Genomic DNA, 24,500 nt, shown 5'->3' with positions numbered 1-24,500 from the left:
AAATACAAGCCATACAAGATAGGGGTTCCGCCCGATTATTTTATTATACATGGCTTAGACCCTAGTCGAGGGTATAGTCTATACCTTGATTATATAATAAGTGAAATATAGTTTTCATAAGACGAGTGTATAGATAAAATATTATTTATTTATAATTATAAAGATTTTATATTGTTTCTTAAGAAATAAGAAACTTGGTATATGTGTTTTTTCATGAAGAAGAAACGTAGTGTTTAAATGATGAAATCTCTTGAACTAAAGATCCAAGTATTTTATAAAAGAGAAATTATTACCAAGGTAATGATTATGTAAATAGACTAAAGGTCTAAAGCTATATCTTTGATCTAGTATTTATAAAAAGGTTATTCTCGTACTATAGGTCCGAGGTAACAAGAAGAATATATCAGTGAACTGCGCTGATCATAACATAGGTTAATATGTCCAACTCTTTACAACTTATTAAATCGAGTCATTAAAATGATTACATGGGATTGTGTATCCCTAAAACGTTATAAACAAAGGTAATCGTTGGCCCTCGTGCTATTGTATACGTTTGTCTGGATTCTTTCATATGTGGTTAGACGGTGGGCACACCGCACCACGCTTGATTATGCCTCCGCCACGTTGGGCCGGACCTACAGTGTTCGAGTGAGGATAATATTGTGTATATATGTAGTGGCTACGATCTCGAACACTGCGGTGTTCGCTGAGCAATTTCGAGTTGAGCTGGAGTTTATTGTTTCCTAAGCCACGTTGGATCGATGAGGCCTGTGATGTCTCGAGGGGATAATTAAGTATTAAAATATTTTGTATTAACATATTTACCAACATGCATTGCTGACATATTTTATAACTGTTTTACAGGTAATCAAGAATAGATGTTGGAGTTGGAGTCTAGCCTTTAGACGATCTGATGACTCATGAAGTTTTATTATTAAAATATTGTAAATTATGGTTTATAACTTTAACCTTTTTTATAACAAACTATCGGGTGTTTAATTCCCGTCTTTTGGAATATTTTAGTATTTTAAATATAACTTCTGCTTTAAAACCTTAAACTCATATATATACAAAACATGCACCAACTATTGTTCGCATGCCTAGGCCCTAAGTTGGGGTGTGACATGGTAGCTCGCTATAGGTGGTCTAACAGAGGGATTTGAAGGAAGATCGTTCAAATCAGTTGTATTTCGTATCGGAGGAATTTAAGTCGAAGAAGTATTTGGACCAATATCATCATTTTCTTGCATTATATTAATAGTATTTGGACTTGGACCAACATCATCTTTTTCTTGAAATTTTCTTTTAAACATATTGTTTATAAAAACTTGTTTAGAATGTGGTTTCATCTTCCAAGTTTTCAAGTCCTTAACTTTAAAAGAAACAAAACATAAACCACAATCAAATAGTCATACTAAAATACACAATTATAATCATTTAAAGTTGATTATTTAAACAATTTTATCACATATAATATATATATACACACACGCGCACATACACACACATATATATATATATCAGTTTTCAGAATTTTTATATATACTCACTGATAAACGCATGACGCCTCAATTAATTAAACAATCCTATCCTATCCTATCAAATTGATTATTCAAACTCATCGATTGGCCGACACAAAGTTCTAAAACGGCAATAGTGGCAGGGAACTAGGCAAGTTGGTGTGTGGTGTCTGGACGTCTTGTGATCCGGCGTGGGGATTGATGAAGTGGAAACGGATTGCTCACAGCCGACAACCTCACAGCGGTGGTGGTTGTGGTTGATCGTCCGGCACGGCCGTTCAACTTCAGAAACCTTAAGGCTAAACACAAAGAAAATTGAACTTGGGTTTTTTTATATAACTTGGGCTTTTAAGTTTTAATAAATAGTGGGCCTTTAATTATATAGTAGGTGAAGAAACACTAATTGACCCCGGGCAGATTACGGATAATCTGGGGGTTAAATAGATGTTTCCCACGAGGGGTTAGACCCGACAAAGATGGTTCTTCTGATAACCTGCAAAACAAACACCGTGAGCTCGTCACTGAGAAGGGGGGGGGGGTACCTCCTTGTGACCACCCTCCGGCGTGAGAATCAGACTAGATTGCTCTTGAATATAAGTGTATATTAAGAGATTGCTAGAGTAGATATCAGGTATAAGATATAAGATACAAGATAAGATGAGATGATCATACCATTTGGGGTATTTATAGCCGAAGGTAGGTTTCCAAGAAGGTGTAGCCGGCTGAATAGTATTCCTGTTCTACCAACTGTGGCCTACGCACGTGCCATGCTGGTAGTTGGTGGGTAGGCAGCGGCTGACAGTGACCAGGCCTGCTGTGTACTATTCCTTTTCCACCAACTGCAGGCTATGCACGTGGTATGACATGAGTTGGTGAGTAGGCAGCGGCTAATAGTGACATACAGTACAAGAGCATGCTGCTCGCCGTACTGTTGTCAATGAGCTGTCGTATCTCTGGTCAGATCTTTTGCCCATACCTCGTCAGGTACAGTACAAAAGATCCTCCAGTATCGTACGGACTGGCTCATTTGGGCGGGAGTATTCCCCCTCCCGCCTTTGTGCGGGATTGTTCCCGGCTTTGCTCATTCCTTCAGGTGACTACTGAATTATTGAGAGCTAAGTGCCTTGTGCGTGTAGCCTTGCTACGCGGGTGGCCTTCCCTGATGGCTTGTATCCGCAGCTGCGGGAACAGGCTGAGTACTTCACCATTGGGAGGCATTTCCTGCGGGAACAGCTTGCGTACTGCGCGTAAGGACGTCACGTCTCTGAGCATGGCGGGTCCTGCGGATCCAGTTGGTTTCTGCGCAGACGTCTCTCTTCAAGGTGAGTCCTGCGGGTCCAACTGGGCTCTGCTGGGACCTACCTCTTCAAGTCCCCCCAGTCCAATGTTCTTCTCATGAATGTTTAATTAGTGAGGTAAACTTTTGGACTTAAGCAAAGGGTTTTTGAAAAGGGTTTAGTTTTAAGGTTTTCCACGGGGATTCTTCCCGCGGAAGTCCTAATGTCACTTGCAGAAATTCCCGACTTTCCTGCTTGATCTTTGGGTATGATGCGGGTAGGTCTGTAACCTCCTCGCAAGTCAGGAGCATTGAGTCCCACTTGTGTGGATTCTCCATGAGGTTTTGGTAGTTTTGAACATAGTGATCAATTATGTTAAAACCACCAATTCCATCTTGGAGCTTCAAACAATATAGTTCTCGACGTTCCCGCTATGCGGGGATGTTATTCCCGTTTCCGCAAGCATGGCCCAGAAGATCCTTCTTGGTTTCAATTCCCTGCGGAGCGCTAGGTATGTGAAGGGTTTTTCCTTGACACTGTACCCGCACTCGTCTTACGGTTACTTTACTTCCAAGGTATTCCTGGCGTCAATTCCCTGCGGGTGCTAAGTATGTGAAGGGTTTTGCCTTAACACTGTACCCGCACCCGTCTTATAGTTACTTGGTCGCCGAGGTATTCTTGGCTTCAACTCCCTGCCGGTTGCTAAGTATGTGAAGGGTTTTGCCTTAACACTGTACTCGCACCTGTCTTATAGTTTCTTGGTTGCCAAGGTAAGGGGTATTTTCCCGCTTACTTTTGAATCTTTTTGAAATTTTGAAATTCGAAGAGTTGGTGAAAGGATAAGAACAGTCCAAACTGTTGAAACGTCGTCCGACGGTTTCTTCTGACTGTGTCAGGACGTGCAGGAAGTTATGGCGACGTGACAGTACATGGTCATTCCAGACGCTTTTTCAGGCGCGTGGGCGCGATTTTCGGGCGCGTGGCCGCGAAATTAATGGCACGTGTCCTTTCAACAGCTGTTGCCAGCTTGCACTTTGCCACGTGTCATAGTTTCATTGCACCTGTGATTTCTCTCTCTTCCGCATTAAATTCATCGCATTAATTGCGATGAGTATATAAAGGGGGAGAGGGTCCTTTGTAATTCACACTTTCACTCCTCTTCTTGTAAACGATTTCTGGCGAATACTTTCTGCCAAGCATTCTCCTGAAATCATTCCTTTACCTCCAAACCATGTCTTCTACTCACGATTTCGAAGCTGCTGCCGAGGAATCTGACGTGCACGTCGAGATCCCGACGTCTACGTCTGATAAAGACGATAAGAGCACTGCTGGCGAATGCCAGTGTGCTCTTCCCACTGAGCTTTTTCAGTACATCGTCCGGAAGCTCATGCTCGAGCCGTTCGAGCCTGAGTTTCCGGAGCCACACCAGACGGTGTACGATGCCCCCAAGGGCAAGATAGGGGTGTACGCTGCATTCTTCGTTTATGGGAATCTCAGGTTCCCATTAACGAAGTTTGTATACCGTGTCTTGGAGAGGCACGAGGTGCATTTGACGGAGGTACACCCGATGGCGATCGCCAAGATCCGCCACTTTGAGTGGGTGTGCCTCATTCTGGGCGTGGAGCCCCATGTTGACCGGTTGATGACCTTCTATTCTTGGAGGTGCATCCAGGGGTGGTACACCTTGGTCAACCGGATCAAGGGGCTGAACATCTGCGCAACCGAGCGCAGTCTTCGGTCGTGGAAGAGGAAGTTTTTTTAAATCTTCGCTCGCGTCGTCCCGATAGCGATGACGTTTAAGAATGGGATAGCACTCCCCGCCTTTCACGCCCCAAACTACCAGGAGGCGGAATGGTTAGCCAAGATCTCCCGGATCCAGACTCCGGTGTACCGCTTTGCGGAGTCTGGGATGGTGATGCTTGGGATGAGCCGGGTGTGGAAGGAGGCGTCACAGGTTCCCATCGTCCTCGAATACGGTTTGAACTCTGTCCCTTACGGTATGCTTTGTCTTATTTGTTTATATAGGTTTATCTTCTAACTGTTTCTTTTATTTCAGAGGGGAATGACTTGCAGTCTCTCCTGCAGCCGCGGGAGAGTGATGGTCCCGCTCGGATGGGTACTCGTGCTCTCGATGAGAACGAGTTGCCCATCTTGGAGCAAACGAGGGATCGGTTTGTGGAAGTCTACCCGCCAGGCCACCCTATTCTGAGCGCCACGCGGCCAGGTAAGGCGTTATTCAACCCTCGACCTCTCAATGCTGAAACCTCTGCTGGAATTCCTCTAATCTTGTCATCTTCTGATGAGGAATCCGCAGATGGTCCTCCGTTGGTGCGGAAGAAGAAGGCTGCCGGCGGGAAGGGGAAGGCGAAGGTTGCCTCCACTGCCGATCCGGTGCATCGGTCTGATTCAGAGACCGAAAGCGAGGAGGTGGCGGGGAACCCTGGTGGTGCTAAGACCACTGCTCCGGAGGCTGAGACGACCGTCACCTCCTAGCAGCCCAGGACAACGACGGTGAGCGGCGTGAAGAGGCCGGCTCCATCGGGTTCGTCCCCGTCTGTTCGCACTTTTAGGCTCAAGAAAACCCGTAAGTACAAACTTCCTTTACTTTTTAACTTCATATCTTTCCGCCATTATACTTATATCTTCTTTGTGCAGGCGTGGATGCTACCGCATTCCAGGGTGGAGCGGGGAGGAGCACCTCCGGACCCATGACGGTAGGCTTGGTCAACCTACCTGAGGCGATGACCCAGGAGGCTGCGCCTGCTTCAGTTGGTTCAGTTGCTCACCCAGTTGAGCCAACTGTTCCAACTGTGATGACATCTCCGCCGGCTGTCAGTGCCATATTTACTGAATCTTTCACTGAGCCGGCGGTGACTATTTCTGCGGGTACTTCCGCAGCGGCGACCACGGTTGTGAGTTCACCTCCGGTGAGTTCACCTCCGTTGGTTTCTACCGCGGCGGCCTTTATGCCTCCTCCGACGTCGGCAGCTACGGCCGATCCTTCAGGTATGCTTGGGGCTTCTCGCCAACCTCTGCCTCCTTCCCATCTGCCTGACCTCTTGGATGGATTTCCCTTGGGTTCAGGTGATGGGTTTGGCGGCTATCGGCCTGTTGTCGACCCTACAGGTGCGTAGAGTTCTTTTGGCCTTTTTTTATATCATCTTTTCCTAACTGCTTTTTGTTTTTTGCAGTGTCGGATTCAAATGAAGCGTATGTTCCACGATGGAACATCCGCCGAGGAACAACCCTTCGCATGCCTGTGGAGTGCGTGGAGTGGGCTCGTCACGCAGCTCCCAGTGGTGCGTTGGGGGAAGCAATGGCTAGCTACCAGGAGGGTAGGCTAACCAACGAGCTTCGGATTCTCCTGGCCCGGATGCAGCCGCGCGTCGAGCTGCTCTGTCGTGAAAACGACAAGTTAAAAGCAGCTCGTATTCAAGAAGTAGCTCAGGCGCGGGCTGTCCGGGAGGAGAACAAGAGGCTTACCGCAGTGGCTGCGGAAAAGGAGAAGGCCTTCAAGGCCCTCGAGGTTGAAGTTCAGGCCCGGCTCGAGGCCCGTTCCAAGGCTGCCCAAGCTGTTAACGAACAGCTTCGGCTGGCTAAGGAAACTGCACGGAACGCAACTGAGAGGGCCACCAAGGCTGAAGCTGTTGCTGAGCCTCTACGCCTCGAGAATGAGGAACTTAAAGCCAAACTAGAGGCGCTCCAATAGGCTCATGATGCCTTGGCGATGGAAGACGCCAAGAAGCTCCAAGAGATCTTGGACCAGAGGGGGGTGCTTGACCATACTGAGCGGAAGCTAAAGGGCGTTGAAGAGGCTGCGGCTAAAGAAGTGTTGCTTGCCAACCTCAACAAAAGTGAAGCCGAACGCGCCCGTAACCAAGCTCAAGCCGCCCTCCAGGAGGCCCTGGTTGCCAAGGAATGGCTTCTTCGAGAAGCGTTGTCTCAGGTATGTTTAATTTCATTATAACTTTACGCTTTTCTTTGTAAATAGAAAAGGTTTTGATACTTGTATTTTTTCTTTTTGTAGGTTGTGCATCGGGTCTTCACGGATACGTCTTATGACGATGCTATGAGCGTAGCCCTCAACGCTTCTCATGAGGATGGGGAAAAGTCCGGCTTCCTGCTTGGTCTAGGGTTCGTTGAGAAAGGCATCCCGCCTTCCAACTTCCCTTTATATGTCGTTGATACTGAAGCTGTATATGACCAAGCGGTGAATCAGTATGCCGCCTTCCCGCATCCGGTGGTGGAGAAGGTGAACGAAGTTGCTGTTGCTGATGATGGGCTAGCTATCCTTAAAGCTTTCCTTGAACCGCCACGTTCTACTGATGGTGCGGGTCCAAGTGGAAGTGGTCCTGAAGCTTGATCCTAAAGATCCCTTTCCACCATTATAGATTTTTATTTTTGTATAGCTTCTTATGTATGCGGGTATGTACCCAGCAATCTGTAATATTTGAATTTCGATGGAATAAAGATTATTTGCCAATTCCTTGCCTTGTTTATTTCACGCATATTTTGTTTTAACTTAGCAATTTCTTTAGTACTTAGATAAGTTAACTTTTCAACGTGACAGATAATAAGTTAAAGTTTTGCGTCCTCTTTCGTGATTGTGCGGATAAGACCGTCACTTGCACCTAGTAGGATGGCTAAGCTTTACCTATATCTGACCTGCGTGGAAGTTTTCCTCATCTTTTCCTTTAAAATTTTCTAAGTGTTTAGAATAAGTTAACCTTTGAACGTGGTAGATAATAGGCTGAAGTTTTGCTTCCTCGTTCGTGATTGTGCGGGTAAGACCGTCACTTGCACTTAGTAGGATGGCTAACCTTTACCTACATCTGACCTGCGTGTAGGTTTTCCTTATCGTTAAGTATTTTGAATAAGTTAACCGTTCGACGCGTGGTTGTCAATAGGTTAGTTCGGTTTCTTCTATCATGATTTGTGCGGTTAGGACCGGCACTTTCATTTAGTGGGATCACCAAACTTTACCTATGACTGAACTGCGTGAAGGTTTGTCGTTTTTTGTGTTTATGCGGGTTTTGCCGCCTTCCACAAGCAACAATTTCTTTATACTTATTTATGCGGTGAAAGCCGGCTTCAGTGTTGAATAAATTAACCGTTCGACGCGCGGTTGTCAATGGGTTCAGTTTATCATGATTTGTGCGGTTAGGACCGGCACTTTCACTTAGTGGGATCACCAAACTTTACCTATGACTGACCTGCGTGAAGGTTTGTCGTTTTTTGTGTTTATGCGGGTCTTGCCGCCTTCCACAAGTAACGACTTCTTTCCCACTTATGTATGCGGTTAAGACTGGCATATCAGTGTGGAAAGTTCATAAGTATAAATGTAAGATTATCAGCATCAATGTTCTAAGGAGAATCATTTCCATTAAAAGTGGCTCTGGGCCTTTTCTTTACAAGTTTGGAATTGATCTACATGCAAACTGTGTAATTGAGCTCCCTTCCATGTTGTTGGGATGGGAGTGCCATCGAGCCGATATGCACCTGGTTCGGGATCTCGTTGTTTACGCAGTATGTAGTCTCCAACATTGAAGCTGCAATTTCATTCGTGTTTTCCCCAGCTGGGGTTCTACACGCATCGGCCTGCTCAGCGTTCGTTACGCCACGAGGTGCGCGAGCGTCCCATCTCTGACAAATGCTTCGACGATGTCCTTCACGTCTGTGCATTCTTCAGTGTTGTGGCCTTTGTCCTGTGAAAGTCACAGTATTTGCTCCGATCAGCATTGTGACGATGTCGGATTATTGGAGCCTTTGGCCATGGGAGCTCCTCAGTGGCGAATATCTCGGTGACGCTTTTGGTGAGTGGCGTCCATCTGGAGTTCTGGTTCGACTGTACGTTATCCCTTCCGCCTAACCGATGTTGCAAGCCGGATGAGGTGTCAAAGTTTACCCTTGACTGCCAAATGCCTAGCTTCCGCTTTTTGTTTAGTCGGGCGGTAAGGATGTTGTCTTCTCTTGTTTTCTGGGTGTAGAGGTTTGTGCTCTGGGGGAGATCTCTACCCAGTTGCTTTTCCGTTTCCGCAAAGCGTTTAGCTGCTGTCATGATGGCATCCCATGTGGATGGCATGCCATCTCTACCCGTTAAGGTGCGGATGAGCTCTGGGTTGTTCGCGCCCTGGATGAAAGCAGCGCGAACAAGATCTTCGCTGATATTACCCAGACTTAGCTTCGTTGAGTTGAAGCGAGTGATGAAGTCTGGCAAAGATTCATCTTTTTCTCGAATGCAATTGAGGATTGTCCATTGCTCCTCGGTATACTTTCTTTGTTGGCTGAAGTGTTGGCTAAACTTCTGCTGGAAGTCTTCCCAATCGTAGATGTGGTGGACCGGTAGTCGATCGAACCACGCTCTAGCTGCCCCAACAAGCGTCATTTGGAACATGTAACACCACGTAGGTTCCGTCCAACTACGACGGTTGCCCCCGCTATGAACCTGTTCAAATGATCGTCTGGATCAGATATACCATCGTAAGTGCCGATGTTGGACATCTGTTTGGCACTTTTCGGGACAATTGCTTCCGCAATGTCCCTTGCAAATTTGGATGTTCCCGCCTTTGCAGCAGTTGGTGTAAATGTTTTGGAGAAGTCACGTGGGTTTCCACCCGCGTTTTTTGGTTTGAAGGTTTCTCCAAAACGCCTTCTCGGTTAGGAGTCCATTTCCTTACGCTTCCCTTTCGCCCTATGACGAGGGTTTGCGTCACTATCGGATTCCTCCGAATCATCGTCCAAGTACTCTCCGAATTCCTCAGGCTGTTGGAGTGAACGTAAGCGTTCATCCAACTCAGCTTGGAATTCTTTTTGACGTGCTTCCGCCCACGCTTTAACTTCATCGAGTGTTTGGCGGGGGAGCCTCGTTCTTTGTCTCTCTAACTGGGTATCGGTGAATCCTAGTGAGAGATTATTTACTGCACTTGCCCCAGCTTGGGTAACTGGGGTAGCGTTCGTAAAAACTGTGTAGTCGCCGGTATTCCCCCAGTAGATGGGGTTGTGGTTACCGGAGTTTCTTTAACCATCTTTCCAGAAGTTTGAAAAAACTGAAAAGAAATGAAGTTCTAGCTTTTATGCACGGATGGCGCCAATGAAGAAACACTAATTGACCCCGGGCAGATTACGGATAATCTGGGGGTTAAATAGATGTTTCCCACGAGGGGTTAGACCCGGCAAAGATGGTTCTTCTGATAACCTGCAAAACAGACACCGTGAGCTCGTCACTGAGAAGGGGGGGTACCTCCTTGTGACCACCCTCCGGCGTGAGAATCAGACTAGATTGCTCTTGAATATAAGTGTATATTAAGAGATTGCTAGAGTAGATATCAGGTATAAGATATAAGATACAAGATAAGATGAGATGATCATACCATTTGGGGTATTTATAGCCGAAGGTAGGTTTCCAAGAAGGTGTAGCCGGCTGAATAGTATTCCTGTTCTACCAACTGTGGCCTACGCACGTGCCATGCTGGTAGTTGGTGGGTAGGCAGCGGCTGACAGTGACCAGGCCTGCTGTGTACTATTCCTTTTCCACCAACTGCAGGCTATGCACGTGGTATGACAGGAGTTGGTGAGTAGGCAGCGGCTAATAGTGACATACAGTACAAGAGCATGCTGCTCGCCATACTGTTGTCAATGAGCTGTCGTATCTCTGGTCAGATCTTTTGCCCATACCTCGTTAGGTACAGTACAAAAGATCCTCCAGTATCGTACGGACTGGCTCATTTAGGCGGGAGTATTCCCCCTCCCGCCTTTGTGCGGGATTGTTCCCGGCTCTGCTCATTCCTTCAGGTGACTACTGAATTATTGAGAGCTAAGTGCCTTGTGCGTGTAGCCTTGCTGCGCGGGTGGCCTTCCCTGATGGCTTGTATCCGCAGCTGCGGGAACAGGCAGAGTACTTCACCATTGGGAGGCATTTCCTGCGGGAACAGCTTGCGTACTGCGCGTAAGGACGTCACGTCTCTGAGCATGGTGGGTCCTGCGGATCCAGTTGGTTTCTGCGCAGACGTCTCTCTTCAAGGTGAGTCCTGTGGGTCCAACTGGGCTCTGCTGGGACCTACCTCTTCAGTAGGCTTTCATAAATATTTGAAAATTATCTCAGGGGTAACGTAGACACCTAAAACGTAAAGGAAAAAATAAGTTTCCACTTCGCCGGAGAACTTGAGGGGTAGCGGGTGCTACCCCAGCCCTTAAGCCGGAACCGCCCCTAAATATGTTATCATGCAATAATATCCGACATGACTGTATGTATGTATCAAAAGTCTATATTTCCAGTTGACTATTGAAGCTTAGGGAGAGATTTTGGGTCGTGTGATTCATCAAGGTCGCAGATGAAGGAAAGCTGATTCAAAACTTGCGATCGACGTGATTGTGTCATTCTTGGTTGCAATACATGATCGTTCAAATTTAAAGAAACAAGTTATTGGTTCTATTTATTATTTTAGGTGGAAACAAAATACGATACAGAGTTTAAATTGAAAGAAAAGGGAATGAGAAAATCTTTTTCCCAGGGTGTTAAGGGTCCATATTCAAATGTGTATGATCCTAAAAATTAAAAAATAATAGAATGCAACATCACAGAAGACGAGAATAATCAAAATGCTATAATGGACTTTGGTTTTTTTTCATCAAGGTAAAGCATGTGAACCTTACGGAAAATATATATACGGTGTGTTATAAGCAGGATTTCGGGAATGTGGACATAAGGTAATTAGGTGGACTATGGTTATGGTTTGTGTTTGGCTCTGATGATGAACATATGTTTGAAGTTTCAACAGAGCATAAGCATTACATTGATGTTTCAAGAGTTGAGGAAAGTATCAAGTTCTTTTTAAATTGATGATCAAATGGCTTGGGTAGAAGTTGGAGGTCTACCGTTTATGGCATGGAATTTCGATCGTTACAACAAGTTAGCAAGAAAGTGGGAGTGATTACATGTTTTTGATGACGAAAAGGAAGAACCATTTTCAAGAGGTTGGATTGACCCATGCTTTTCTTTTTATTTCACATACTGGTAGTGAGGGGGAGTTAGTATCGTCTAACTGTAGTGAGTTTGTTTTTGAGTCGGGAACGGATGAATTAAATTCTTCTGTAGTAAAGGATCAGGAAGATGAAGAAAATGTGGATTCATAGGACACATGCTCGAATTATTTTGTTATCAAGGAGTTGAAAAAGGAATATATAAGGTCAACTCGCTTTCTGTTGTAACAAAGGATGAAGATGCAATTAAAAATGTAATAACTGGTTCTGAAAGGGACGGGAAAAACGACGAGGTGAAGGCAAAAGTTTATGTTTCTCTTACTACATATACGTTAGTGGAATTGTGGAAGTCTCTATGCGTAACATAGTTTCTGATTCTAATCTTTTGGCTCAATTATGCATGACTACCGAAAACTAGAATTTAGACATATATATGGTGTGCCATAAGGAAGGATTCTAGAATGTGGATATAAGGTATTTTAGGTGGACTATGGTTATGGTTGGTGTTTGGATTTGATGATGAACATTTGAAGTTTTAATAAAGCATATACATTACATCGATGTTTTAAGAGTTGAGTCAAGTATCTGGTTATTTGGTTATTGATGATAGATGGCCTGGGTAGAAATGGGAAGTCTATCGTTTACGACATGGAATTTGATTGTTACAAGAAGATAGCAAACAAGTTGGGCAATTTCATGTTTTTATGACGATAAGGAAGAACCACTTTCATGAGGTAGGGCTTGAATATGCTTTTCTTTTTAGGTCGATTATCAGTGGGGAGGGGGGTCGGTATCAGTTAACGTAGTGAACATGTTTTTGGGCCGGAGACGGGTTAATTGAACCCTTATGTGGTAAATATTAGGTATATGAAGAAAATGCAGATTCAAATGAGACATGCTCTACTTATTTTGATATCAAGGAGTTGGAAAAGGAATGTGTAAGGTCAACTCGCTTTCTCTTGTAACAAATGATGAAAATATAATTAAAAATGTAGTAACTGGTTTTGAAAGGAACGAGAGAAATGGTGATGTGGAGGCAAAAGATGTTTCTTCTACTACACCTGCAACAATGGAACTGTGGAAGTCCTTTCACCTAACATAGTTTCCGAGTCTAGTTCATTTGGCTCAGTTATGCATGTTTGGTGACAACTGCTTTACAAAGATCCACGTGGAAATAATTATGGTCCATTATCTTTTACTCAATTGTGCAAGAAGACTAAATTTTTTCTTGTTGACTTGAGGATATGGCAAAAACGGGAAATGAAAATGATGTTATTAGGTTCATATTCTCACAGATCATGTGGGAGCGTGGAAGTTCTAGATGTCGGTTAGGTCTCATTATATTTGTGGCATAGCGTAGCGGGTCCTCGCGTTGGTTCATAGGAGGAGGCTTTTGTATCGGTTTCGTTGGGTCTTCTTCTATTGTTGTGGTTTATTTGGTATGGCTTTGTGTAGTTCTTTCTTTGTTGTGTTTTTTATGATTTTGTTATGCGTTAATTTGTATTTATGTATTGTTATGTCTAGTTATTTTCTAGATAATTTTTGTATTTTATAGTTGCCATTCTAAAAATAAAAACTTGAGCACAACACATCTAATCAAAAATGTCATTTACTTAAACAATGACATAAACACGTTTAATAAGCAGGTTCCACGAAACGAGACATTTAACCTTAACACGTTTTAATTTATTTAATTTAACAAATTCAATAACAAAATTGACTCAGGTACAACACGACTAAGTATGAGAATTCTAATATGATTATTGACACGACCAAAAGACTTCAAAATTCTCTAAAAATTAATACTAAGTAGATGCAGTTAAGGTTAAAAATTTAGAGTACCATATTTAGAGTACGTCATTTTAATAAATGGGTCTTAAGTGTGTCATTTCAGCATGTTAACTCTTATAACAAAGTTACTAAATGATTTATACCAGCTATAATAGAGTTAGAAGAGCTATACTCTTTTAGACACTTTTTAATTTTATCATTGACGTGCCAACTCTTATACCCTAAAACCAAATTCATTTAACCTAGTATAGTAGTATGAAATCATGTTAATGAACCATGTATTTTCTCATGAACTGTAGGTTGCAAAAACCCACACCTTTAAAAAAGAATACTCTATTTATGTTAATAAAGGCAAAAGTTTAATTGGACATTTAATGATAAATAAATTTCCAAGTATTTGTAGTTAGAAAAAGTGAACAACTAATTAAAAAAAATATACCCATCCACTTTTTTTGTGTGGTAGTAAAGATATTGATGTTATTAAAGTTTTTGATTCGAGTCTCAAAAAATGCAAAATTATGGAGAATAAAAATTAGTTGTTAAATAAAATAAAAATGCTCCAACACAATTGAATATCATTTGTGTAATAACATATTTTAAAAAACTGGTCAACAAATAAAAACCCGACTATCTGGGATGGCTCAATGGCTAAGGACGACTTATACACCCACGATTGCATATTGCGTTGTGTAGCCTAAAGGGCCGCCATTCAAAGACTCATTGGAGTAGAACCCGATTAAAATCGGATTTATATTAATATCATAACTTTTTTTTTATTATAAATATATTAGATACAAAAATATTACATTTTTATAGAATAAATATGTAATAATAATAATAATAATAATAATAATAATGAATAGTCACTGCTGCTCCTTGTACCTCAAATCTCTAACTCTCTTTCTCTCTCTGTTTTGTGTATCTATCTATCTATCTGTCTATATTATTATTTCTCCCGTCGCCTCTTTCTTTCTTTCTAGACCTAAAATCAGCTTCCACCATCAACAACACTTTCATTTCAGGTTATTATTATTATTATTACTCTGCATCTCGATCCCTCAAACTTATTATCAATCAATCAATCTGCTAATTTTTATTCTTATTAATTAATTAATTAATTAGGGTTTGTGTGTGTTTGCATGTAAATGATCTTCCCTTTCATATCCGATTTGTCTACCGATTCGTTTAACAACTCAATCGGACTTAGGGTTTTGCTATTGCCTACAATTTCAATTCTTTACGCAACACTTCATTTCCACTTGCTTCTTTCATTGATTCACTTCTTATCGTCGCTTTCACTCTTGCGATTTAGGATGTTAGGGTTTATTCGAGATTTTATTCATTTTATAGTGTTTGATTGAAATTGATTAGCTTTATCAGCTTAGATGATTGTAATTTGATGGTTTTTGATTTAATTTATGGTGTCTGATAGCTGAATTTGATATGATTGTTGTTATGTAATTATGAAAGGTGATTTTAGGGGAAGTTGGATAAGTGTTAAGTGTGAAAATGGCGGGGAGTTCAAGTGAGGAGTCCGGGGTTGGAAGATCGTTTGAGGGATTGTCGAATGGGCAGCAGCGCTCCGGTGAAGCGTTGGCGGAGTGGCGCTCGTCTGAGCAGGTGGAGAACGGGATTGCGTCAACATCACCGCCTTATTGGGATACTGATGACGACAGAGATTGCGGTGGTATGCATGTTTTCAGTTTTGTTTTTTTTGTTTTTGTTTTTATTCTAAAGATATGGTGTAGACTATAGAGAGTTAAAAATCTTTTTGGAAGTAATTGTTATTGTTAGAATTTGAGTTTTATGAGTCACGCGGTGCATTCTTTGTTGACAAAAAGTGCAACTTTAGACACGCTTTTACTCGCGAGCCTTTTGTCTTAAATTACTGCTGGTAAAATGTAGAGAGAGCAAAACACATATAATTCTTAATGAAGTTAGACTAAACATGTATATCCACTCGCATCCTTTCGGCTCTTGCGGATAAAATGTATTTGGAGAAAGTTATACAAATTCTGTATAATTGGTTAATTGTTTTCTTTTTTTGAATTTTGTTAACGTGCAGAGAAGAAACCTTCTGATCTCTATGGAAGGTATACATGGAAAATAGACAAGTTTTCACAGATTAACAAGAAGGAGCTTCGTAGCAATGCGTTTGAGGTTGGTGGCTACAAATGGTATGTTTTCTTCCTTTGTTTGTTTAGTCAAATGATGATGGTATATTATATATGTGCAAATTTTGGGGTATTTAAGCTTGAGGGTATGGTTTTAGGTACATTTTAATCTATCCACAGGGGTGTGATGTCTGCAATTTTCTGTCATTGTTTCTTTGTGTTGCAGAGCATGACAAGCTTCTTCCTGGTATGGTTTATAAAAATAAAGTTAAGGGTTTCACTAGTTTTTTTTCATCTTGCAAATAAAATAATTTAAAGTGGTTTTTTTTACTGGTGCAGGATGGAGTCATTTTGCACAATTCACAATAGCTGTGGTGAATAAAGACCCCAAGAAATCAAAATATTCTGGTTTGTTTCCTTTTTTTAATTATTATTCTATATTGTTGTCTGTCAATATCATATTAAGTGATTAAATATTTAAATGTATGTTTGTAGATACTTTACATCGCTTCTGGAAGAAAGAGCATGACTGGGGTTGGAAAAAGTTTATGGAATTATCCAAAGTTTTAGATGGATTTGTTGATGCTGATACACTCGTAATAAAAGCTCAAGTTCAAGTTATCAGGTTTTTTTGATAACTTTTTTCTAGCTTTATTGTTATTATGGTAGTATCTTATGAAAAATGACTTTCTTTTTTTATTCTCATCGAACCCTTTGCACCTTGGTCTAAATTTACTTGTCGCGTATTTTACTTATGTTTTGTAACTTGTTTTGGAATGTATCTTGTTTTATTGTCACGATAATTAATGTATCATTTGTCATGGAAACAAACACTTAATTATCTTATGTAACTGTATTCAGAGTCTATTTTAATTGCAGCGTATTCGAGTAATAAATGATATATTAAGCCAATACTCTTGTGTGAAATCTCCATTTACCTTATACCATAACAATGACCTGATTGTAAACTAGGAAGCATTTTGAAGACCAACTGAGATATTTTTTTATCTCTTACAACATTGTTATTAAGTTTAATTATTGTTATTATTTTTATATATGGTAATTGTACTCTATTTTATTAGGATAAGACAACAACATTGATTCGTTGTATCATATGCTATTTTATTTTCCATCACTTTACATGTACCATTTTTGAGTTATTTTCTCTTTCTTTTCTTAAGAAACTATGTATAATAATAAATGCTAACATGTGCTAAACGGTATTGAAGGGAGAGAGCGGATCGTCCTTTCCGATGCCTTGACCGTATGTACAGGAGAGAACTCGTAAGGGTATATTTGTCAAATGTAGAACAAATTTGTCGCCGCTTTGTTGAAGAAAAAAGAGGAAAACTCGGGAAGTTGCTAGAAGATAAAGCTAGATGGTCCGGGTATGTAATAATAATTCTTAGTAGACGATAATAGGAGTGGCAAAATTGTTATTTTTTATATGGGTTGCGCCCGATTTGATTCTTTTTATACCTTTTATGTTTCAGCTTCTGTAATTTCTGGTCAAGAATTGATAAAGTTTCAAGGCAACAAATGTCACAAGAGAAATCAGATTCAATATTGAAAACTGTTGTGAAGCATTTCTTTATAGAAAAAGAAGTGACATCAACTTTAGTGATGGACTCTTTATACAGTGGATTAAAGGCCCTTGAAGCTCAATCCAAAATCAATGGAAAATGTGATGGAGAACAAACGGCAACAATACCCGTTGTCCATATGGAAAACGACATGTTTTCTCTCGTTGATGATGTTTTGCTTTTGCTTGAGAGGGCCGCCATTGAACCCTTGCCCCCAAAAGATGAAAATCGTCCTCAAAACCGTACTAAGGTCAGCGTCACTTTATAGTAATGACTACATATACATCCCTACATCATATGCATCTGTATACATATTTATATATATGTATATGTACATATATATCTATGTATATGCATACATACGTATATACACATATGTACACACACACACATATATTCATATATGTACCTTTGGGAGTTACATATATATATTTTTTTAATTTTTTTTTGGCCAAGATTAATACATATGTATGCATTTAAAAGTGTGTGTATGTGGAGTATTTTTCAATGATCACATGCTTCATGTTTACTGTGGCAGGATGGTGGCCCAGGGGAGGATTTTAGTAAGGATACTATTGAGCGAGATGAAAGGCGTTTAACTGATTTGGGACGTAGAACCATTGAAATCTTTGTTCTAGCCCATATATTCAGGTAGTAATCTGTTAAGTTATAAATAATATACAATCTTATTGATACACATATGCTTACCTCCTATTTGTTGCAGCAGTAAAATAGAAGTTGCATACCAGGAGGCTGTTTCTTTAAAGAGACAAGAAGAGCTCATCCGGGAAGAAGAGGAAGCGTGGATGGCCGAAAGTGAAAAACGCGCATCTGAAAAAGAAAAAAAATTAAAAAAGAAACAGGTGTCTAATAATATAATAATAATAATATAATAATAATAATGATAATAATAATAATAATAATAGTACTAATAATAAAAATCATATATAACCCTAACTAGATTTTAATCATTTTATTCCAATTATTGATTGTTTTATTTTACAGGCGAAACAGAGAAGAAACAACCGGAAGTTAAAAGAGCTAAAGGATAAGGGTCGGGATGAAAAGTCCGGTATTGTAATCGAAGAAAAACCTAAAACCCAAAGCCTGGTTGAGGATGATGTGGATTTGTCAAAAAAGCCTACCTTGCTTGAGGATGTTTCAGATGTGTCAGATTCGGTCGATTGTGTACCTGAAGCGGTTCTTCAGCCCGATTCAGACGATAGAGATTCGAGCCCTGTTAATTGGGACACCGACACTTCTGAACCTCATCATCCACCCACGGAAGCCTGCAGTAGCGGTGTTATTGGTGAACAAAATGGCGGGTTGAAGAGCTCGTCTGTAATGGATGACAGCTCATCAACGTGCTCATCGGATTCACTCCCGTCAGTTGTAACCAACGGGCCTGTTGGTAGACTGAGTTCACATCAGAATCAGAAATCCCAAAGTTCACCTAGCAGGTCGGTTCCGTTTTTTTTCCATATTCCATATTTCATTTTTTAACTTTATTTTTTATTTTTTTTAATACGTGTAATCCGTTTTTAATGTTATGCAGAGGGAAAGTCAAGCATGGAAAGAGTACTGGTCAACAGCATGCTGAGGGTGATGGGGCTGCGATCTTGTTGCAGGATAAGAAAGTGGAAGAACTTGTTTCCTTGCAAAAGAAGCTAACTATTAAAGATGAAACCGAATCTGAGAGACACTCAAAAGAAAAGATTACCGTCTCGGTTGCACCATCTTCACCCAAAAGCCCATCAAAAGCTTCCCCACGGACCCTCCAAAAATCAGACCTAAAAAGGACCACCCAAAACATCGACTCTAGTAAACCCGTGGGCTCGTCAAACTTAACCAACGTTTCAGTTGCATCCAAACCCTACGCGTTAAAACCACCAGAAAAACCTTCAACAGTTCACCAAACACCTAACCCAGCTCAGAAACCCATGCCTGTGAATGGTCAAGGTGCATTAACAGCCGAAAAGACCGTGGTACAACCAGTATTGACTAAGTCGTTGACCGTTTCGTCAGCTATGCCGGTGCCACCGTTGTCGAGGCCGTTGAGTGCACCGTTAGTTGACGGGTCTCGATCTAATAAAGCCACAGGTACCACCCCGGTAGTCTCAATGGTTCAAACCGCACCGTATCTATCCCGTTCTGCGAGTGCAGCCGGGTATCTCGGTCCCGATCCGTCACCAGTGGGTCAAAGTTACGGTCCACCTTTGTATCGTAACGCTATGATGGGCCAAACCCAGTCTCCCTCCTATTCACAGCCCATGTTTCTACCTCAGACCCCGGAAAGAATCGACTCCAGTTCGATCGGATCGAGTTTTTCATTCGGGATGTTGAATCATGATCCACTTCAAAACGGATCTGGGTGGATGGAAACCGTTCAGCTGGATAACGGTAATAATATCCGATCACAACCTCATGGCATGTTTGCCGACGAATTCCCACACCTTGATATAATCAATGATTTACTCGATGACGAGTACGCTCCTGGCCCGTTATTTCATAACGGGCCCCGCCATCTTTCTCACCAGTTCACTTTCCCCGGGGATGTCGGTAGTTCACTTGACCCCGGCCCTTCAACAAGCTCGTGTCGGTTTGACCGGACCCGAAGCTTTCCTGAAGAGTTCCAACATAGTTACAGTGGCGGGTTTGACTTTTCACAAGACTTGATTTTACCACAACCGAACTTGCACCCTTATGTTAACGGGCAGCTTGATGGGTTGGTTCAGAACCAGTGGCAGATTGGTGGGTCGGATGTTTCTTATGGGTTGAGAAATATTGATGGTGATGGGTACCAGTATCATATGCCTGGGGATTATTCGGGGTTGACTATGGGAGTCAATGGTTACAATATGTACCGACCTAACGGGCAGTGAGTAGGCTGCAAAAGAAAAGATATTATTATTGGGTTGTAATAATCTTTATGAAGAGAAGAATGGTGATTTGAAGTGAGGTTGTAACCCTTTGATAAGAAAACTTTTTTATTTTACTTTATTTTATTCTGAAAGAGTGATCTAGCAACGTTTTTCTTTCTGTTTGTTCGTGATTTGAAATCTGACTTTTGCTGGCAATGTTTACTAGAATCAGGTTTTTATATTTGCAAATCTATAGTTTATTTAATCGGTTTGAGTGCGACTAAAGCTTGTTCGGCTGTGGTTTGAAAATGCTGCAAACTGTTAGGATTGACCTGGATTGTGCATAGACTATTGGTATGGTATGATGTGGAATATGGAAACTAGATCATTGCCTGAGAGTGAATCACCTTTTTTAGTTATTTAAGGATATTATTATAGAATGAATGTCCCTAAATTCAGTTTTAAGTTCTACTTTCAACCATTGCACGCAAGAGTTTGACATATACCTGGAGATTATATGTTGATTATAAGCTAAAGAAACAAAACCATTAAGCACGGTCTGCGTGTTCCTGGTAGTGTTTCTTGTGAACCACATTGAAGGTAGTTGAGTTTTGTAAACACAAAGTAGTTTGATCGACTTAAAGAGTGGTAACGCCCTTGATACGAGTCACTCCCTAAAGGACCGGTTACGCCTGTGACTCCATCTTGGTGACCGGATGCATATACCTGGAGAGGGACCACTCTGCCCTCCATCAGAGTGCATACCTGGAGATGGGGAAACACCATGCCCTCCTGCGTGAAGGGGCTGTCTAGGTTACTGTTTCTGGATTATCGAAATAAACCTGATGGAATCTCGAATTATGTATTGTTATCTTATTCAATAAACTATTTGTTGGTATGTTAAAACAAATCTTTTTTAAGTTTTTAGCATAATGCATTACAGATAGTTTAACAAGTAGTGCATGTTTCGAAATGTATTTCATTTTTAACTTGAAATCGACTTGGAACCTATAACAATGAACTCGGTCGCACTACTTGTGGTTTGTGGCTCGAAACATTTTAAAAAATAGCTTGAGAAACTCACCTCAAGTTCTCTCATATAGTTTTTGAATCTAGCCGAATTCAAACAAAAATAGGTGATATTGAATATCATGGTATATTTTTAGTTGGTTGTGATTCACATTCATCGGCTCTATGGTCATTTTCTCACATTGATTATCAAAAGTTACTCTTTACGGGAAATATATTATAAACAGTTAATATATGAAGTCTATAAAAACGTCTATGTTGAATAAACAAACATATATAAGCATATACAGTTTACAAGTACAAGTGTACAACTACTTTTGGTAGACACATCTATAGAATAAGGTCGATTTAGTTCCCAGTTTCAACTTACAGCTCAAACCAGTCTTTCCTACATTATCTCACCACATTCCCAGATTTTTCCTCTAGTTTTAGAGCAAAATATTCATATATTTATTGTGTGATACTTAAATCCTCTTATTTTCTACCAACATTGGCATAAATCATTGCAACTACAAACCAAAAGTATAATGTTGCTTGTTGTCACGTAAATATTAGCTATAACTGATAAGAAATATTATTAATTTGCTGATTAGATAGGCAAGAATAACACAAACATTAGATGGTTTACTCTTCAATATTTTTGCATGTTGATTTTAACTTAACTCAACGTTGCCACTTGGCCATACAAGGGGCCAGCTCCTTGTCCTTGCCAAGGCGTTGCCCCAGACCTGCCAAGGGCAATGCCCAATAAAAACCTATTTACTATCATAAAAGTTTCTTGACATAGAAGTCATAATTTCTTGTCATTAATTATATTCCTTTTATAATTCTTGAAGGTTTACTATAGCACTACATCTAAGTGTCACATTTCTTGTCGTTCTTCTCTTTTTCTATTAAAAAACAATATTGTTGTATACTTCAGCCACGCTACGTTCGTGTTCTGTTATGTATCTTTTTTATTTGCCTTTCTTTTTTCCTTTTCTTGTGAGTACTATATATCCTTTTCGTCTTTTACTTGGATTTGTCTCCTTTTACAAACTAAAAGGATCGAGTATTTGTTGAGATTAAATAAAGAACTAATTAACGATGCATTGTAGGTGATTTCCATGTTCTTTTTCACACTTAAATCTCTCAAGTTGTATTTGACAAGAAAAAAGTGATATATTTTATTGATTTTAGTTATAGATATGTGTGTAGTCTATTGAAATGATCTCTGTTGACATTAAAAAATATAGAATTGAATGACACATATTTTCAAATATATGAATTTATTCATCGACTTTAATGGCATTTTTCACACCATCATATGTTATGCATGACATGAAAAATATATTCAAAGTGTTGAAAAAAAAGCGTAGTATTTTCTTTAAAAAAAATTAATTGAAATAAAAAAAAGTTTGTTAGATGTGAAAATTTAAACTTTTATCTAAAAAAATAAGCTATTAATTTGAAGTAACCCTTAAATAAGTTTTGTTAATTTTGAAAAAAATTACCAGACTAAATTATGTATCTAATATACATATGTAAATGCACATTTTTTTTTTCAAATAACCCACACACAACTGACAAATCGAAGTAATATTTTTCATAGTTAATTGCATAAATCACCCATGTGATCAACATCGTTTTGCAAGAATTAAGCTCTTGGTGTTTTTTTTTGCAAATATCACCCCCATGGTTTGCATTTTTTTTTTGAATCGATTAACTTTGGGTTCACGACATGAATCAAATTGCAAAAAAGTGCAAACCACGAGGTGATATATGCAAAAAAAAAAAAGCCATAACGAGATTGATCCCTGCAAAACGGTGTTGACCACAAAAGTGATTTCTACACTTAACTTTAATTTTTAAGATAATGTTTTGAAAATTAAACGGGTACTTAAATGTGACTTGTCTATTAATAATTGATTGCTCAAATACTCACACAGACAAGACTACACATATATAACTCACAAGAAAAGAAATAGATACAAATTTTTACGTCATTTACTTGGTTGTTGTGAGCAAGTTACGTTTTTTTTAACACCAATGCTTGCACCTAGATATCATATACCCTTGTATTTATATTCACACATGATTTTTTGTTCTCTGAATAATTTGGTTGATGCAAACTCATTTTCTTAAAGATAATTATGATGTTGATAAGGATTTATCTATAGAATAAAACCAATAAAAAAATTATATATTATAGTTATTATAGAATTTAAAATCATAAAAACCACGAGAAAGAAAACTTCCTTGCCTTTGAAGTTTGAACAACTCCTAACTAGAGTTTATTAGCAATTAATATTTAATATTAATATTAATATATATTGATATATGCCTTACCAAACACTGATGTGCACTTATAACTCATGTTTTATATTGCCTGCTATATTACTTGTGATTTCAAAAAACCTTTGCTAAAAGAAGTGGAACTTAAACCATTAAATTAAAAGTCATATAAAAATTGTCTTCTTATTTACCAATTCAACAGTCAAAAACTATATACATATATGTTTTAAAAAACAATTCCTCAAGTCAAAGGTCAAAACCTTGAAACGGTTTGCACTAAGAAACCACCTAACACCACATTGGAAATCTTTATATAAATATGCAAGCTCACATACATGTTGCTCTATAAGCTAAAGAAATGAAGCCATTAAACAATGTTTGTGTTCTCTTGATGGTGTTTCTTCTTGTGCAAGCGAACTCTAGTGAAGCTAGTCAAGTTTTGCATGTAAAGAATGGTTTGATCAACTTAAAGAGTCCGAACGTGCTTGTCTTCCAGTCACTTCCTAAGGGACCTGTTCCGCCTTCGGGTCCCTCAGGGTGCACTTACATACCCGGAAGTGGTGGACCGCCTTGTCCTTAATGATGGTGCTGTCTAGGTCACTGTTTTTGTGTCATCGAAAAAGCTTCAATGATACCTCAAGCTATGTTATCCATCGATCATACCAATATTGCTTATTCTTTTATTGAATCAACTATTTGCTAGTATTAATTTGGTGGAAGTTACCATATGTACAAATATTTTATATATATATATTTTTAGTTTCCAGTATTAATCCTTCTCCTAGACATATACTTGTAATTTGTTTATTGAATACATGGTTTTTGTGCATTTATTTGCTGGTATTTGGGAGAAGCAAACGTATATGTCTTTATATTCCATTTTAAACTTAAGTGTTAAACTAGTTAGTAGTTACAATGCAATATTTTAAAACTTATAAGAGTTAAAATGCCAAACACACACACACACACACACACAATGATTGCCTTACAATATTCTATAAAAGTCACACGATGGCGTTTAGTTTTGTATAGATGACGACGGATAATAATATATAAAGTGATGATTCTAATT

The 24,500-nt window shown here is 39.9% G+C and overlaps 2 protein-coding genes across 3 annotated transcripts in view; both read left to right on the top strand.

Moving 5' to 3' along the window:
• The window catches only part of LOC143614186 (cysteine proteinase inhibitor 12-like), a 58,916-nt gene that overhangs the window by 16,168 nt on the left and 18,248 nt on the right, over window positions 1-24,500 (top strand). The gene's annotated exons all lie outside the window — the stretch shown is intronic.
• LOC143614171 (TNF receptor-associated factor homolog 1b-like) lies at window positions 14,910-20,307 on the top strand. Of its 2 annotated transcripts, none has more exons than XM_077087682.1 (11): window positions 14,910-15,254; window positions 15,633-15,744; window positions 15,840-15,928; window positions 16,021-16,089; window positions 16,177-16,306; window positions 16,911-17,069; window positions 17,175-17,514; window positions 17,803-17,915; window positions 17,989-18,127; window positions 18,270-18,724; window positions 18,820-20,307. In XM_077087682.1, the coding sequence occupies exons 1-11, from the start codon at window positions 15,077-15,079 to the stop codon at window positions 20,144-20,146; spliced, it is 3,111 nt and encodes a 1,036-aa protein (XP_076943797.1). In that variant the 5' UTR covers window positions 14,910-15,076; the 3' UTR covers window positions 20,147-20,307. The 2 variants fall into 2 exon arrangements, with proteins under 2 accessions (XP_076943797.1, XP_076943803.1); XM_077087688.1 differs by having other exon boundaries at window positions 14,911-15,254; window positions 17,992-18,127.

This window comes from Bidens hawaiensis, unplaced genomic scaffold (genome assembly GCF_021521415.1).
Source record: "Bidens hawaiensis isolate Kalapana, Puna unplaced genomic scaffold, B.hawaiensis_p1.1 tig00002273_1, whole genome shotgun sequence".
In the NCBI taxonomy this organism is placed as follows: Eukaryota; Viridiplantae; Streptophyta; class Magnoliopsida; order Asterales; family Asteraceae; genus Bidens; species Bidens hawaiensis.
The sequence above is the reverse complement of the archived record's forward strand: the minus strand, read 5'-3'. Positions and strand labels throughout refer to the sequence as shown.